The following is a 13,045-nucleotide window of genomic DNA, read 5'->3' as shown; positions in this document are numbered from 1 at the left end:
TGCAGTGCCGTAAGAGGTTCAATGACCTTACACAAGTGGTCAAGGTCAGTGAATGCATCATCAAATGCCATATCCTACCAACTGCACCACTAGCCTCAGCCACTGCCCAATACACCACACCCCCATCACTCACCTACCAACAATCTCTATCAATCAGCACTCATACCTAACTGCTGGAATTTTTCATACCTGGGCGTTACCCGGCCCAATTAGATAGAGCGGGTCTGGAGACATCAATCATGATGCGTTTTACGCCAGGATCCTTAAAGGGACACTGGCCACATTAAATTTTAAGTTTAATCAAACATAGTGTTTGTTGAATCTTTACTGTGCAATAATACAATAAAAGTTATATATGAGTGACAAAGAAATATTTAAATAATATCATTAAGTAATATGACTCCATCTACAAATATGATCAAGAATATAATTTAAAAAGTACATTAATTGGGAAGTTATTGGTGCTTTAGTCACAAATCTATAGACTTTTGTATCAGTAACTGATACAAATAAAAGCTGTGTGTGTATAGGTAATATATAAAATGAAGCAGATTTTAAATGTAATTGTAAAGGAGTGGATTTACAAGTCTTATGCAAGTTCAGTGGAAAAGCTGCGGAATCCCTGACAAACAGTGTAAGTGGCGCTTACAATGTGTTTCTGGGATTTCTGCAGCACTACCATTGAAGTTAACAATGGACAAGAAATTCACCCTAAAGTCTTAGACTGAAAAATTTAATTACTCATATTCAGGGACTGAAAACAAATTGAGCCAGTGGAATGAGTGATGAGAACGAAATTGTTATGGTTGATGATTTAATTTAACGTGTAACTGGCCAATTGTACTGTGAGAAAAACCTGATCAGAAACAACACAAAAATTTATTTAAATGGTATATGACATTTTTTATAGTGCAGATCAATTCACTGCAATTACTGTTGAGCTGGAAGGCAACAACTGAGAATGGCCAGTGAAAAATTAACATTTACAAATAGCTTTTCAAGTAGTACAGAATCTCCATCAATCTGTAATCTGATGTAATCAACATGGTTTTATTTTGGTTTGTTTTCCATGCTGTCAAGTAATCAGCTGGAGCAATGGCCACAGAACTCCCGTCTCAGGTTGACAGATGTGGTTCCTGAGCTGTGTGAATCCTGTGGCCATGCAGAGAAATTTAAAAAGTCGGGGGGGGGGTGGGGGAAAGGCTCGTAAGTGCCTGTAAAGTACCTCACAATGATTTCAATTGGGTCTCCCGCCACTGCAGGTCAGGTTGGCTCCACGATCACAGACGTGCCATTGGGAGAGGCGCGTGGGGGGTGGGATGACAGCAGTCAAAAAAACAACTTTCCCACCCGACCCACCACTGATCGTGCCTGCTACCACCACAGAAAATTCAGCCCAACATTTATAGCTTCACCTCAGCCTCACATACTTAGCACTGCTGCAAACCTAACACCCACATCTCACAGCTTGCACACACTGCCAGCTATTCAACCATGACAGCCACATCACGCAAACAGATTGCATCACACTCACCGACCCACTCCCCTCTCTCTTGCAGGGCAAGGTGGCGCACAACCAGAGGCAGCAGGGACTAACTGGCGGGGGACAGGCGCACCTGCATCTCCTAACCCCTTTGGAGGAAACAGTGCTCGCCATTATTGGGACGGCCATTGCTGAGGCCATGGCCAGCGGCGGGGCTGGAACCATAAAAGATGACGGTATCCTCATACCTAATCCTCCTTTTCACATCCCACTTCCCCCTCGTCCCACAATCTCTTCTGACTTACAAGCTGCAGATGGTTTAAGTATGCATCTTTTACTTTGGCTCGCCTCCCTGCATCACAACCTTACTCTTGTATCTTTCTCCTTCCTTCATCGTTGCTAGGTCAGAATCCAAGAACTGCAACCAACCCAGGCAGTGGTGGAAGAGCAGGAAGATAGTGAAGATAAGACACACCATCACTCAATTTCACAGTCACAGCCACCAGCTCAGATACTGACACTGCGCATAATTTAGAGGATAGCATAGAGGCGAGATCTGCACGTGGTGAGAAACCTAGCACGAGTGGCTTGTAGCCAGGGCAGGGGGCAAGAATAGCGGCAGTGCCAGCTCGGCGGAGGGCAAAATTGCACATGAGTTCTGCTGCAGAGGACTCAGATGAGGACTTTGATGGGGCAGTCTACAGAAGAAGGCTGATAGGTATGCACAATGAAATGCTTGGTGCATTGGGAAGCCTGCCAGAAAGTCTGTGTGCAATATCAAGGAGTATGGAGGGCTTGGCGCAGAGCTTGGAGCTCATCCTTTCCAGTATGGAAGTGGTGGCCAACTCCATTAGCACACTTGTGGACACAACCATAATGCAGTGTCTGATGGCTGATGTCTCATCTTCCATTGCAACACAAGCAGCAACCACCCAACATCTGAGTGCTGCAGTGGAAGCTCAGACTGCTGTCATGCAAGGTCAGCTTGCTGTCATCATGGCTGTGGATTCCAGTGTTCACAGGGGCTTGCAGGGTGTCACAGCAGTCCAGCAATCTGTCCTCCAACAGATTACTAGGATTGCTGAGGCGCCGCCCCAGGGGAGTGGCAGTGGCTCCGTGGAGCACGAACCTCTCTCAGGATGACAGCATTTGTCCTCCCACCACTGCCACTCTGCCAGTGCCCTTGCTGTTGCCAGTCAGCCAGCCAGCCCAGACTGCTCCCGCACATGCTGAGATGGCGCAGTCCACAGCCAGGCCTTCTAGCCCCAAAGATGCTCAAGGTCGTCCTCCACTGAAAGTCAGCAGCCATCCACCAGCCATGCGGCAGCCACTGGGGTAGCACTGCATAGGAGCACTAGGCCAGGCAAAGACACAAGCAAGACAGGCACTAAGGGAATGCACAAGGGTGATTCATTAACGTTTGTATGCAATATAGCATGATTTGATTCATAAATTTGGTTTAGAATGTTTATATTGTGGAGGCTTTTATTTTTGTACTGTGGCCACACGGCCGCTGTGATGGCCAGTGACAGAGGGAAGGTAAAGTGTGGGACTGTTGGTGAATGTGGATTTGGGGTTGCGGTTACTGGTATCGCACTCGGATGAGTTCTTCACGGACAGCCCGGCCAGAAAGGGGGTGTCTAAATTTCCTCCTCCCTGTCTCTTCCTCCTCCTCATTTTCTTCCTCTTCCTCCTCCTCCTCAGCTGCTTGCCGTATAGCTGGTGGCAAGGGCTGCGCCCTCATGATGGTGAGGTTGTACAGACCACCACGAATCTCGACACCCGCTCTTTCGAGCACTGCAGGGCTCCTCCAGAGCGGTCCAGGTAGCGGAAGCGTTGTTTCAGCACGCCAAAGTCTGCTTGATGATATTTCATGTGCCAGCATGGCTTTCACTGTATGCATTCTGTGCACATGTGTGTGGGTTGCGCACCGGAGTCATCAGCCATGTCATCAGCAGATAGCTCTTGTCGCGCACTAGCCAATCTTTGGTTTGCCGTGGTGGCTCAAATGCAGATGGCTCAGCGGACTGCCGCAGAATGAAGGCATCATGACTGCTGCCAGGACAGCGGGCAGTGACCTGTATGATGCGCTGCCTACGATCACACACCAGCTGGACGTTGAGGGAATGTAATCCCTTTCAGTTCTGGTACATGACAGATTTGACATGCGGTGCTCACAAAGCGATGTGTGTGCAGTCAATGGCACCCTGCACCATGGGGAAGTCTGCAAACCTCGCAAAGCCACATTCTTGCTTTGCCTGGCAAGTGAGAGTGAAATATAGTCATGTCTCTTTGAATACAGAGCCTCAGTGACCTCCCTTATACAACAGTGGACGGCAAACTGCGAGATGTTGCAAATATCACCAGCTCCAGCCTGGAAGGCACCAGAGGCATAAAAGTTCATCACCACGGTCACCTTCACAGCTACTGGCAATGCCACCCTTGCCCTGCTCTGAGGTTGCAGTTGTAGCTGCAGCAGGTGGAAGATTTCAGTGAGGACCTCACTGAAGTACAGACGTCTCACACATTGTTCCTTGCTGAGGTTCAGGCAGAAGAATTGCTCCCTGAGCCCTGAGCGGATATGGCCTCCTGCTGTGAGCCCTTCTACCCTCCTCCTCCTTCTTCCAGCAGCTTGCCCTGCTCTGCGTGCCCTCTACTCATTCTCCCAGTCATGCTGTATCCCAAGGAGAATTCCTACTAGTGCACCCATGTCTGGCAGAAGCCTTGAACTCAGGAAAAAGTCCTTCAGCACCTGCCACACTATTTCCTGTAGGCGTTTGGCAATTTTAAACAACTATAGAAAGTACCAAACACTTGTAGATATGTACCAACTGCAAGAAAAAAATCACTGAGCAACTAACCTGTAAGTAGTTGATGATACCTTTAAATAGCGCTGGTGGGGGGTGGGGGAGTCCTTCCTGCTGCTGAACACGTGTTCAGCTGTGCGAACTTAAGAGAGGGTGGTAGCTGAAGCATTGAGCTGCAAAATAGCAGCACTGGCATGAAATCAGCGTTGCACACGGATTGACGTCATGATTTGCTTGCTCTGCATACTCCTGGTGGGCGTTCACTAACGCCCTTACCAATATGGCGTCCTGCGCGATTCGCTACACTGGTGTGTGCACGTGCCGTGGTGCTATTTTGGACCTCTAAGGGCACTCGTAGCGCCCACAAAACAGGCGCTAAGGGTCCGGATTTTGCACCCAAAGTGTGCTGTAATTATGAAGCAAGTATACCGAAATGAAATACAGTGCACGCTGGAAGTCAATATTATAGTGTAAACTGAAAGGAAATAGAAAGTATACTGATTTGAAACACAGAGCATGCTGAAATTAAAGATAGGCTATACAGAAACTAAATATTTGAAAACTGCAGTGAGGTCTGATATTGGAAATGGTTTAATGAATGTATTTAATGGGGCAGTAATTCCTCCCCAAACACGTGAGTACGGAAGGGGTACTCACGCGTCTGGCCGGAGGAAATGCCGGTTTTCAGCATGCACAGCGCATGCGCTGAAAACCGGAATTTTCTCTCCTCTAACCCAAGAGGTGAAGAGGCTAGCACGTGCGCTGTAGGGGGCAGCGCGTGTGTCTTGGATTTCCTCTGTTTTGGGGGATTTGCACATGTGTAAAGGCCTCCGGTCTTTACGCTTGTAAAAAGCACACGTAAGTATTTATTTTTACAGGTAAGTGGTGTTTTAGTGCAATTTAGAAATTTTTTTTCCACAGGTTTATTATTTTAAAGAATCTACAATAAGGTAAGTTTAGTTTTAGGCCCTTTTTATTAAAAATTTATTTTTTTCAAAAAAAAAAAATTATTGTTTAAATTATTTTTTTAAACTTATTTATACTTAATTTAATGATTGGGATGTTTTTTAAATTTTTATTTAAAGTTTAAATAGTGTTTTGGGCCCCCGTAGTTTTCATGAGTTTGACAGCTCTTACTGTCAAACTCATGAATGAGTATCCCCTCCCCTGATTGGCTGCACAGTGCTCACCTGATCCCAGCCGGCACATCGCACTAACTACGCCGCTGGATCAGGTTAGCACATCGCGCCGACAGCTGAACTGGGCCTGTGAAAGGAAATGCAAGCAGGCCCGGGCTTCAGATGTCGGTGCGCAGGGTGAGTGCAGATCGGGGGCTTGCACGAGCGGCAAGCCCCCGATCTAATTTCAGGGCCAATGTGTGTAATATTTTTTATCCCACAACAATCTCATTTGTGCTGGTTGATTGTGTAAGAGAACATCAGTTCCTGTCCTCGATGTTTTGTATTTAGTATTACTACATCACAATGGAATGAGGAGACTCTATCAATCCAGCAGCAGCGCTTATATTGTAATTAACTTTATGACGAGTACCTGTCTCCACCTCCATCCCCTAGACCAAAATGTAAATGGTGCAAAAATTAAAAAAACTGCTGGTGTACTCTGTCAGAAAATGAGCATCAAACCACATCCCACATTGCTCTCAATGTGAAGAGCAGGTGTAGATAGACACACAGCAACTCAGTCTCAAAATACTCCCAACCTGTAAAGCAATTTGTAGAATTTACTAAAACTGAATTCAAGAGTCATCAAATATGGTAAACAGTGAAGGAAATGTTTATCTCGCTCCATTACCACAGTGCCATTCACATTGCTTATTGTGTAAGAACCCATCATTTACTGTATTGGAGAGTGAGTCAAAGATGCAGCTCCATCACGGTAGACTTGTGTATATATAGAGGAGGAGCTCCAGTCTCAGATCATAATTGTCCACTGCTACTATCACAGCATCAGATCTCAGAGAAAATCAACAACAAAATGTCAGCTCAGAGCGACCTCGTCCACATGTTCAATGGGATCCCCTTTTCTACCCGGGTATCCAAAGAGCTTTTACAGTCGTTGGACTCCTTTGAAGCTAGAGAGGATGATTTACTGCTGGTGTCCTACCCCAAATCAGGTAAGAATTTTTACACCTCAAATAATAAGAAAAACCTCGAGGCAGATGGTAATTAATGAATATTGTTTTGGTAATCATTCTTGCAAAGTTGTAAGTGTTGCAGTCTGCCGCTGGGGACATATCTCGCAGGCATTGACTTTCCCATCTCTCTGACTGTAACAGGGACCCACTGGTTAACCGAGATCCTGAAGCACCTGTACCACAGCCAACAGGCTGCAAATGGTGGAGGAAACGTGACGCTGACTTCTCCCATAGAGTTTGGAGATCTTTCCAAATTTGAGGAACTGAATAATCTTCCTTCCCTCAGACTCATCCCCACACACCTGAACTACAAGATGTTGCCAGTACAGTTCAAGACCAAGAATTGCAAGGTACTGACACTCAGCAATTCTGGCACAAAATCTAAAACAGCTGTTGTATTGGTGGAAAGCTTCAGAATATTAACATTTGGCAAATAGATTATGTTAGGGCTACTGCTTCTTTTTACACTAAAGGAATAAGTGTGTTTTATTGTATCAATCTCTAACATTAAATATTATTATCGGTTCGAGAAATACAGTCAGGAGGTTTCTTGTACCATGTGTTACTTTTGTCTCCTTGACTAATTGATATAGAAATTGTGCATCTTCATCACCCATGTAAATTGTTCCTTTTCAATCAGAGTCTGGTGGTGATTGTTAGTTGGACACATTTCGGTAAATGCTGTTTGAAATGTTAATTTTCCACACTTGGCTCTAACCATGACCTGCCCCCTTGTCCTACAGATGATTTACATCATCAGGAACCCCAAAGACACAGCTGTTTCCTTGTATCATTACTACAGTGAAAACCCCAACCTGCCGAAGATTGAAAAATGGGCCACCTTTCTGGAGATGTTCTTGAAAGGAGAAGGTAAGTTTTCCAGCTGTACTTCAGGATCAGGCATTTCTTAGATTCCTCAGGATGAATATTCGAATTACTCCATGAATAATTGCTATTAAGTAATGCATAATCAGGGTAATTTGTGTGGACAATCCTGATGTGGGAGCACCTTGGGAATTTTTGTGTAAAATGTATTATTCGTTAATGGGGTGTGGGTGTCACTGGCAAAGCCAGCATTTATTGCCCATCCCTAGTTGCCCTTGAGAAGGTGGTGGTGAGCCGCCTTCTTGAACCGCTGCAGTCCGTGTGGTGAAGGTACTCCCACAGTGCTGTTAGGGAGGGAGTTTCAGGATTTTGACCCAGCGACGATGAAGGAGCGGCGATATACTTCTAAGTCAGGATGGTGTGTGACTTGGAGGGCAACTTGGAGGTAGTGGTGTTCCCATGTGCCTGCTGCCCTTGTCCTTCTAGGTGGAAGAGGTCACGGGTTTGGGAGGTGCTGCTGAAGAAGCCTTGGCGAGTTGCTGCAGTGCATCTTGTAGATGGTACACACTGCAGCCACGATATGCCGGTGGTGGAGGGAGTGAATGTTTAAGGTGGTGGATGGGGTGCCAATCAAACAGGCTGCTTTGTCCTGGATGGTGTCGAGCTTCTTGAGTGTTGTTGGAGCTGCACTCACCCAGGCAAGTGGAGAGTATTCCATCGCACTCCTTACTTGTGCCTTGTAGATGGTGGAAAGGCTTTGGGGAGTCAGGAGGTGAGACACTTGCCACAGAATACCTAGCCTCTGACCTGCTCTTGTTGCCACATTATTTATGTGGCTGGTCCAGTTAAGTTTCTGGTTAATGGTGACCCCCGCCCCCAGGATGTTGATAGTGGGGGATTCGGCGATAGTAATGCCATTGAATGTCAAGGGGAGGTGGTTAGACTCTCGCTTGTTAGAGATAGTCATTGCCTGGCACTTCTGTGGCACAAATGTTACCTGCCACATATCAGCCCAAGCCTGAACATCATCCAGGCCTTGTTGCATGTGGGCATGGACTGCTTCATTATCTGAGGAGTTGTGAATGGCACTGTGCAGGCATCAGCGAACATCCCCATTTCTGACCTTATGTTGGAGGGAAGGTCATTGATGAAGCAGCTGAACGTGGTTGGGCCTAGGACACTGCCCTGAGGAACTCCTGCAGCGATGTCCTGGGGCTGTGATGATTGACCTTCAACCACCACAACCATCTTCCTTTGTGCTAGGTATGACTCCAGCCAGTGGAGCGTTTCCCCCCCGATTCCCATTGACTTCAGTTTTACTAGGGCTCCTTGATGCCAGACTCGGTCAAATACTGCCTTGATGTCTAGGGCAGTCACTCTCATTTCACCTCTGGAATTCAGCTCCTTTGTCCATGTTTGGACCAATGCTGTAATGAGGTTGGGAGCTGAGTGATCTTGGCGGAATCTAAACTGGGCTTCAGTGAGCAGGTTATTGGTGAGTAAGTGCCGCTTGATAGCACTGTCGATGACACCTTCCACCACTTTGCTGATGATTGAGAGTAGACTGATGGGGCGGTAATGTCCTGAACTCCTCCATCACCATCCCTGGGTATGTCCTGTCCCACCGGGAATGTTTAGCGAGAGATCCATTCACACTATTCTTCCAAAATAACCAAAGCAAAAATTCTGTTTTCGTTTTAAATTACCATCGCCTGCGGTCTCCGTATATTTGTGTTAACAGAAATGTTTTTCTTTAATCAAAGCCTGACAGCATCAAGGAGACATAGCTTTTCCTGGATACTTGTGTACTGAATAATGCTCTGTATGAAAAACGGGGAAAAATCATTTAGTGGACGGCCAGGGTTACACTATGAGACATTGATGAATGTGTAGAGTCGGTTGTTTTGATTTTTGATGACTGGGAAATGTATATAGTTTTATCCATGATCAGAATGACAGACACCAGGCCACATCCCACATACCAAGATAAGCAATTAGGAGATTCTGGGAGCAAAGGGAAGGGGGACACGGCAGTAAATGGAGAGCATTGGAAATATGATCCAACTTATAGGTGATTCATTACTGACCAATTATTCTTTTACCTTTTTGCAGTTGTTTGTGGCTCATGGTGCGATCACATTCTGAGCTGGGAAGAGCACAAGAATGATGGCAATGTTCTCATTTTGTACTATGAATCAATGAAGAAAGTAAGTTATTGTACAAGGTTTCCACTACATCCTTAACATTACATCATCATATTTATAAATGAGATGATTAAAACAGATCACCAACATGTTTTCCAAAGGGTACAGAAAATACCCAAGATTTCATTTTCTCCAGTACCATAGTGCTAACGTATTTGGGTAAAATTTCTTTCTCTTCTATTTTGATACAGTCAACAACAAGAACTTGCATTGATAGAGTGCTGTTAGCGTAGTAAAATGTCCCAAGGACCTTCACAGGAGTGTTAAAAAAACAAAATTTAACACCGATCCACATAAGGAGAAATTAGGGCAGATGACCAAAAGCTTGGTCAAAGAGATAGGTTTTAAGGTGTGTCTTAAAGAAGGAATGTGAGGTCGCGAGGCAGAGAGGTTTAGGGATGGAATTCCAGAGCTTAAGGCCTTGGCAGCTGAAGGCACGGCCAACAATGGTTGAGCGATTAAAATCATGGTCGCTCAACAGGCCAGAATTAGAGGAATATCTCAGGGAGTTTTGGGGCCAGAGGAGATTACAGAGATAGGGAGGGGGCGAGGCCATGGAGGGATTTGAAAACAAGGATGAGAATTTTAAAATCGAGGCGTTGCTTGATGGCAGCCAGTATAGGTCAGTGAGCACAGGGGTGATGGGTGAACGGGACTTGGTGCAAATTAGGACACGGGCAGCTGAGTTTTGAATGACCTCAAGTTTACGTAGGGCAGAACGTGGGAAGCCAGCCAGGAGTGTGTTAGAATAGTGAAGTCTAGAGGTGACAAAGGCATGGATGAGGGTTTCAGCAGCAGACGAGCTGAGGTGAGGGTGGAGTCGGGCGATGTTACGGAGATGGAAATAGGCGGTCTGAGTTATGGCGCGAATGTGTGGTCCAAAGCTCATTTCGGGGTCAAATGTGACCCCAAGGTTGCGAACAGTGTGGTTCAGCCTCAGACAGATGCTAGGGAGAGGGATGGAGTCAGTGGCTAGGGAAAGAAGTTTGTGGCAGGGACTGAAGACAATGGCTTCAGTCTTCCCGGTAGTTAGTTGGACCAGAGCGTAATTCGACAAAATTTGCCACCAAGCCACATAAGGAAATATTGGGATAGGCACCTAAAAGCTTAGTCAAAGAGGTAGGTTTTAAGGAGCATTTTAAAGGAGGAGAGAGACGTAGAGAGAGTTGGAGAGGTTTCGGAGGGAATTCCAGAGCTTAGGGCCTAGATGGCTGAAGACACAGTCACCAATGGAGGGCTGAAGGAAGTTGGGGATGCGCAATGAGTCATTGAAAATGAACATTTCAGTGATTGTATTAAATCTGCAACCGTATTAAGGAGTGCACTGCCAAAGAAGATTCAATCTGAGATGGTTGAATGAAATGCAATGCTTTATTAGACAATTTACACAACCTGGTCACAGCTGAAGTATTTACCATCTCCCCCTAGGACATGGAACAGTCTGTATGCAAATCGTTCTGTCCTCTATAACAATCTCTGTTCTTGTCAATATTTTCACAGGATCTTCCCAAGAGCATTGAACAGATCAGTAACTTCCTGGGTGTTAGCGTCACTTCCCAACAAATGAGGGAAATCTCCAGGAGATCGTCCTTTGATGAGATGAAAGAAGAGGCGCAGAGGGAACAAAGGGCACCGGATCACACCGTGTGCGTCCTGACCTCTAACAGGCAGCTGATATTTCGCAAAGGTCAGTCTCTCTGCTGAATATACGAGGGGAATTCTCACTTATACCATCGGGCGTAATACAGGGGTGGGGGAGCGGATCAGCTGCTCATTCTCCAGTGTGGAGGCAAAAAACGGGCGGAGCGTAAGTCTGCCGGTAGATCCGCCATCTCCCGATTCCCTCCCAGATGGTAGTATTGAACATTCACCCCATTGAGTGGCCACGGGTGATCGATTCCAGTTGCGGAGAAAGTTGGGAGTTTGAGTCCACTCCAGTCTGTGATGGTACTGACCACAATCACACCTTGTGGCTCCAGCATTATTAGGACAGCAGAGGAAATGTTGAAACAGCAGTGAGCAGGGTAACACTGAGACCCCTGGTCATGATACAGACCCGTGTCTGCTTCAGGACTGGGAGAGGCCCTTCATGGTGCTGGGATTTGTTTTTAAAGCACCCACAGACTGTTTAAAGCTGGAGCCTCTGAAGTGGGACTTGAACATACAACCTTCTGACTCAGGCGAGAGTGCTACCAGTAACAATCTAGTAAAGGGCCTATATTCTCTGGAGTTTAGAAGGATAAGAGGTGATCTCATTGAAATATATAAAATTCTTAGAGGGCTTGTCAGTGCTGAGAGGCTGTTTCCCCTGGCTGGGGAGTCTAGAACTAGTCTCAGAATAAGGGGTCAGTCATTTAGGACTGAGATGAGGAGGAATTTCTTCACTCAGAGGGTGGTGAATCTTTGGAATTCTCTACCCCAGAGGGCTGCGGATGCTGAGTCATTGAATATATTCAAGACTGAGATCGATAGATTTTTGGGCACAAAGGGAATCAAGAGAAATGTGGATAGTGCGGGACAGTGGAGTTGAGGTAAACGTTGAGCCATGATCTTAGTGAATGGTGGAGCAGGCTCAAGGGGCTGTATGGCCGACTCCTGCTCCTGTTTCTTATGTTCTTATTGTTTATATTTTTAGGTACCATTGGAGATTGGAAGAACTATTTCACCTCAGAACAAAATAAACTCTTTGAGGAGCAGTTTGGAAGAAGAATGAATTCTAGCGAACTGGCAAAGTCTATCGAATATGAGAGTTAACATCCAAAGTCCCACTGAAGGAGGAAATCTCTCACACTACGGCAACAGGGTTAGGATCAACTATCACTTGCTGTATTTGCACAAAGCCAATCCAGAAATCTTCTGTTCAAATTGTAACACTGACTCACCCAGGTGATGGGATCAATTATATTCAATCAGTAATGTGTGGCGGAGCCACCAGGGGAACTCTGATCTAATGTACATAATTATCTTTAACAAATTATTAGCTACAGAATGAATCTGTATCTTTGTTCATATCATTGCATGTACATAGCGCGGTCCCTTTAAGAATGAGACCAAACGCGATGACATCATCACATTGATCACGTGATCCTCCAGCGGCGGGAAAACGTGATGACATCATGACGTCAGGCTGGGGAGCCGCCCTAGCCAGTCCTCGTGGAGCCAGCAAAGAGTACAGACCAGTAATGTAGTTCTCCTGTGTTTTCATTTTAAACTCTGTTGATTAGTATTAAACATCGTTTGTTTGATAGACTGACTCGACCTCAGTCCTTTAGTTAGGAATCTAGCCATTCCTACAAATGTACCATTGTGTGCTTGCTAATGTATGAATGTGTTGTTCCATTTTATAAACTAACTAACACATACATGGTTTTTATTAGGAATTAGATAATGTATGTCTTTTGATAAGAAGTTAATTAGTTTATTGAAAATTTACTTTGTTGAATGGTTGTTTAATCACCTTTTCACCGACTGTATTGAGTTGATGTCAATTAAAAGAGAATAAGAAAAATGTTATCAACTCTTTAATATCCTTTCAAATCATGGGACAGACATCACTTACAATGTACTATCC

General features: G+C 45.5%; 1 protein-coding gene across 1 annotated transcript; it reads left to right on the top strand.

Moving 5' to 3' along the window:
* The first annotated feature begins 6,285 nt into the window (after nt 1-6,285).
* On the top strand, nt 6,286-12,746 carry LOC147105544 (sulfotransferase 6B1-like). The gene is made up of 6 exons (XM_086010876.1): nt 6,286-6,424; nt 6,587-6,795; nt 7,189-7,315; nt 9,383-9,477; nt 10,975-11,161; nt 12,110-12,746. Exons 1-6 carry the CDS (start codon nt 6,286-6,288, stop codon nt 12,226-12,228), a joined length of 876 nt encoding a protein of 291 aa, XP_085867002.1. The 3' UTR covers nt 12,229-12,746.
* The last annotated feature ends 299 nt before the right edge of the window (nt 12,747-13,045 follow it).

This window comes from Somniosus microcephalus, chromosome 17 (genome assembly GCF_052327205.1).
Source record: "Somniosus microcephalus isolate GS21.2 chromosome 17, FLI_Smic_1.0, whole genome shotgun sequence".
Classification (NCBI taxonomy): domain Eukaryota; kingdom Metazoa; phylum Chordata; class Chondrichthyes; order Squaliformes; family Somniosidae; genus Somniosus; species Somniosus microcephalus.
The sequence above is the reverse complement of the archived record's forward strand: the minus strand, read 5'-3'. Positions and strand labels throughout refer to the sequence as shown.

Bases quoted from the DNA above. Each gene is read 5' to 3' on its own strand.
- LOC147105544 (XM_086010876.1), top strand. From the start codon at position 6,286: ATGTCAGCTCAGAGCGACCTCGTCCACATGTTCAATGGGATCCCCTTT. The intron at 9,478-10,974 runs GTAAGTTATTGT...ATATTTTCACAG, and splicing joins ACTATGAATCAATGAAGAAA to GATCTTCCCAAGAGCATTGA. The intron at 11,162-12,109 runs GTCAGTCTCTCT...TTATATTTTTAG, and splicing joins GCAGCTGATATTTCGCAAAG to GTACCATTGGAGATTGGAAG.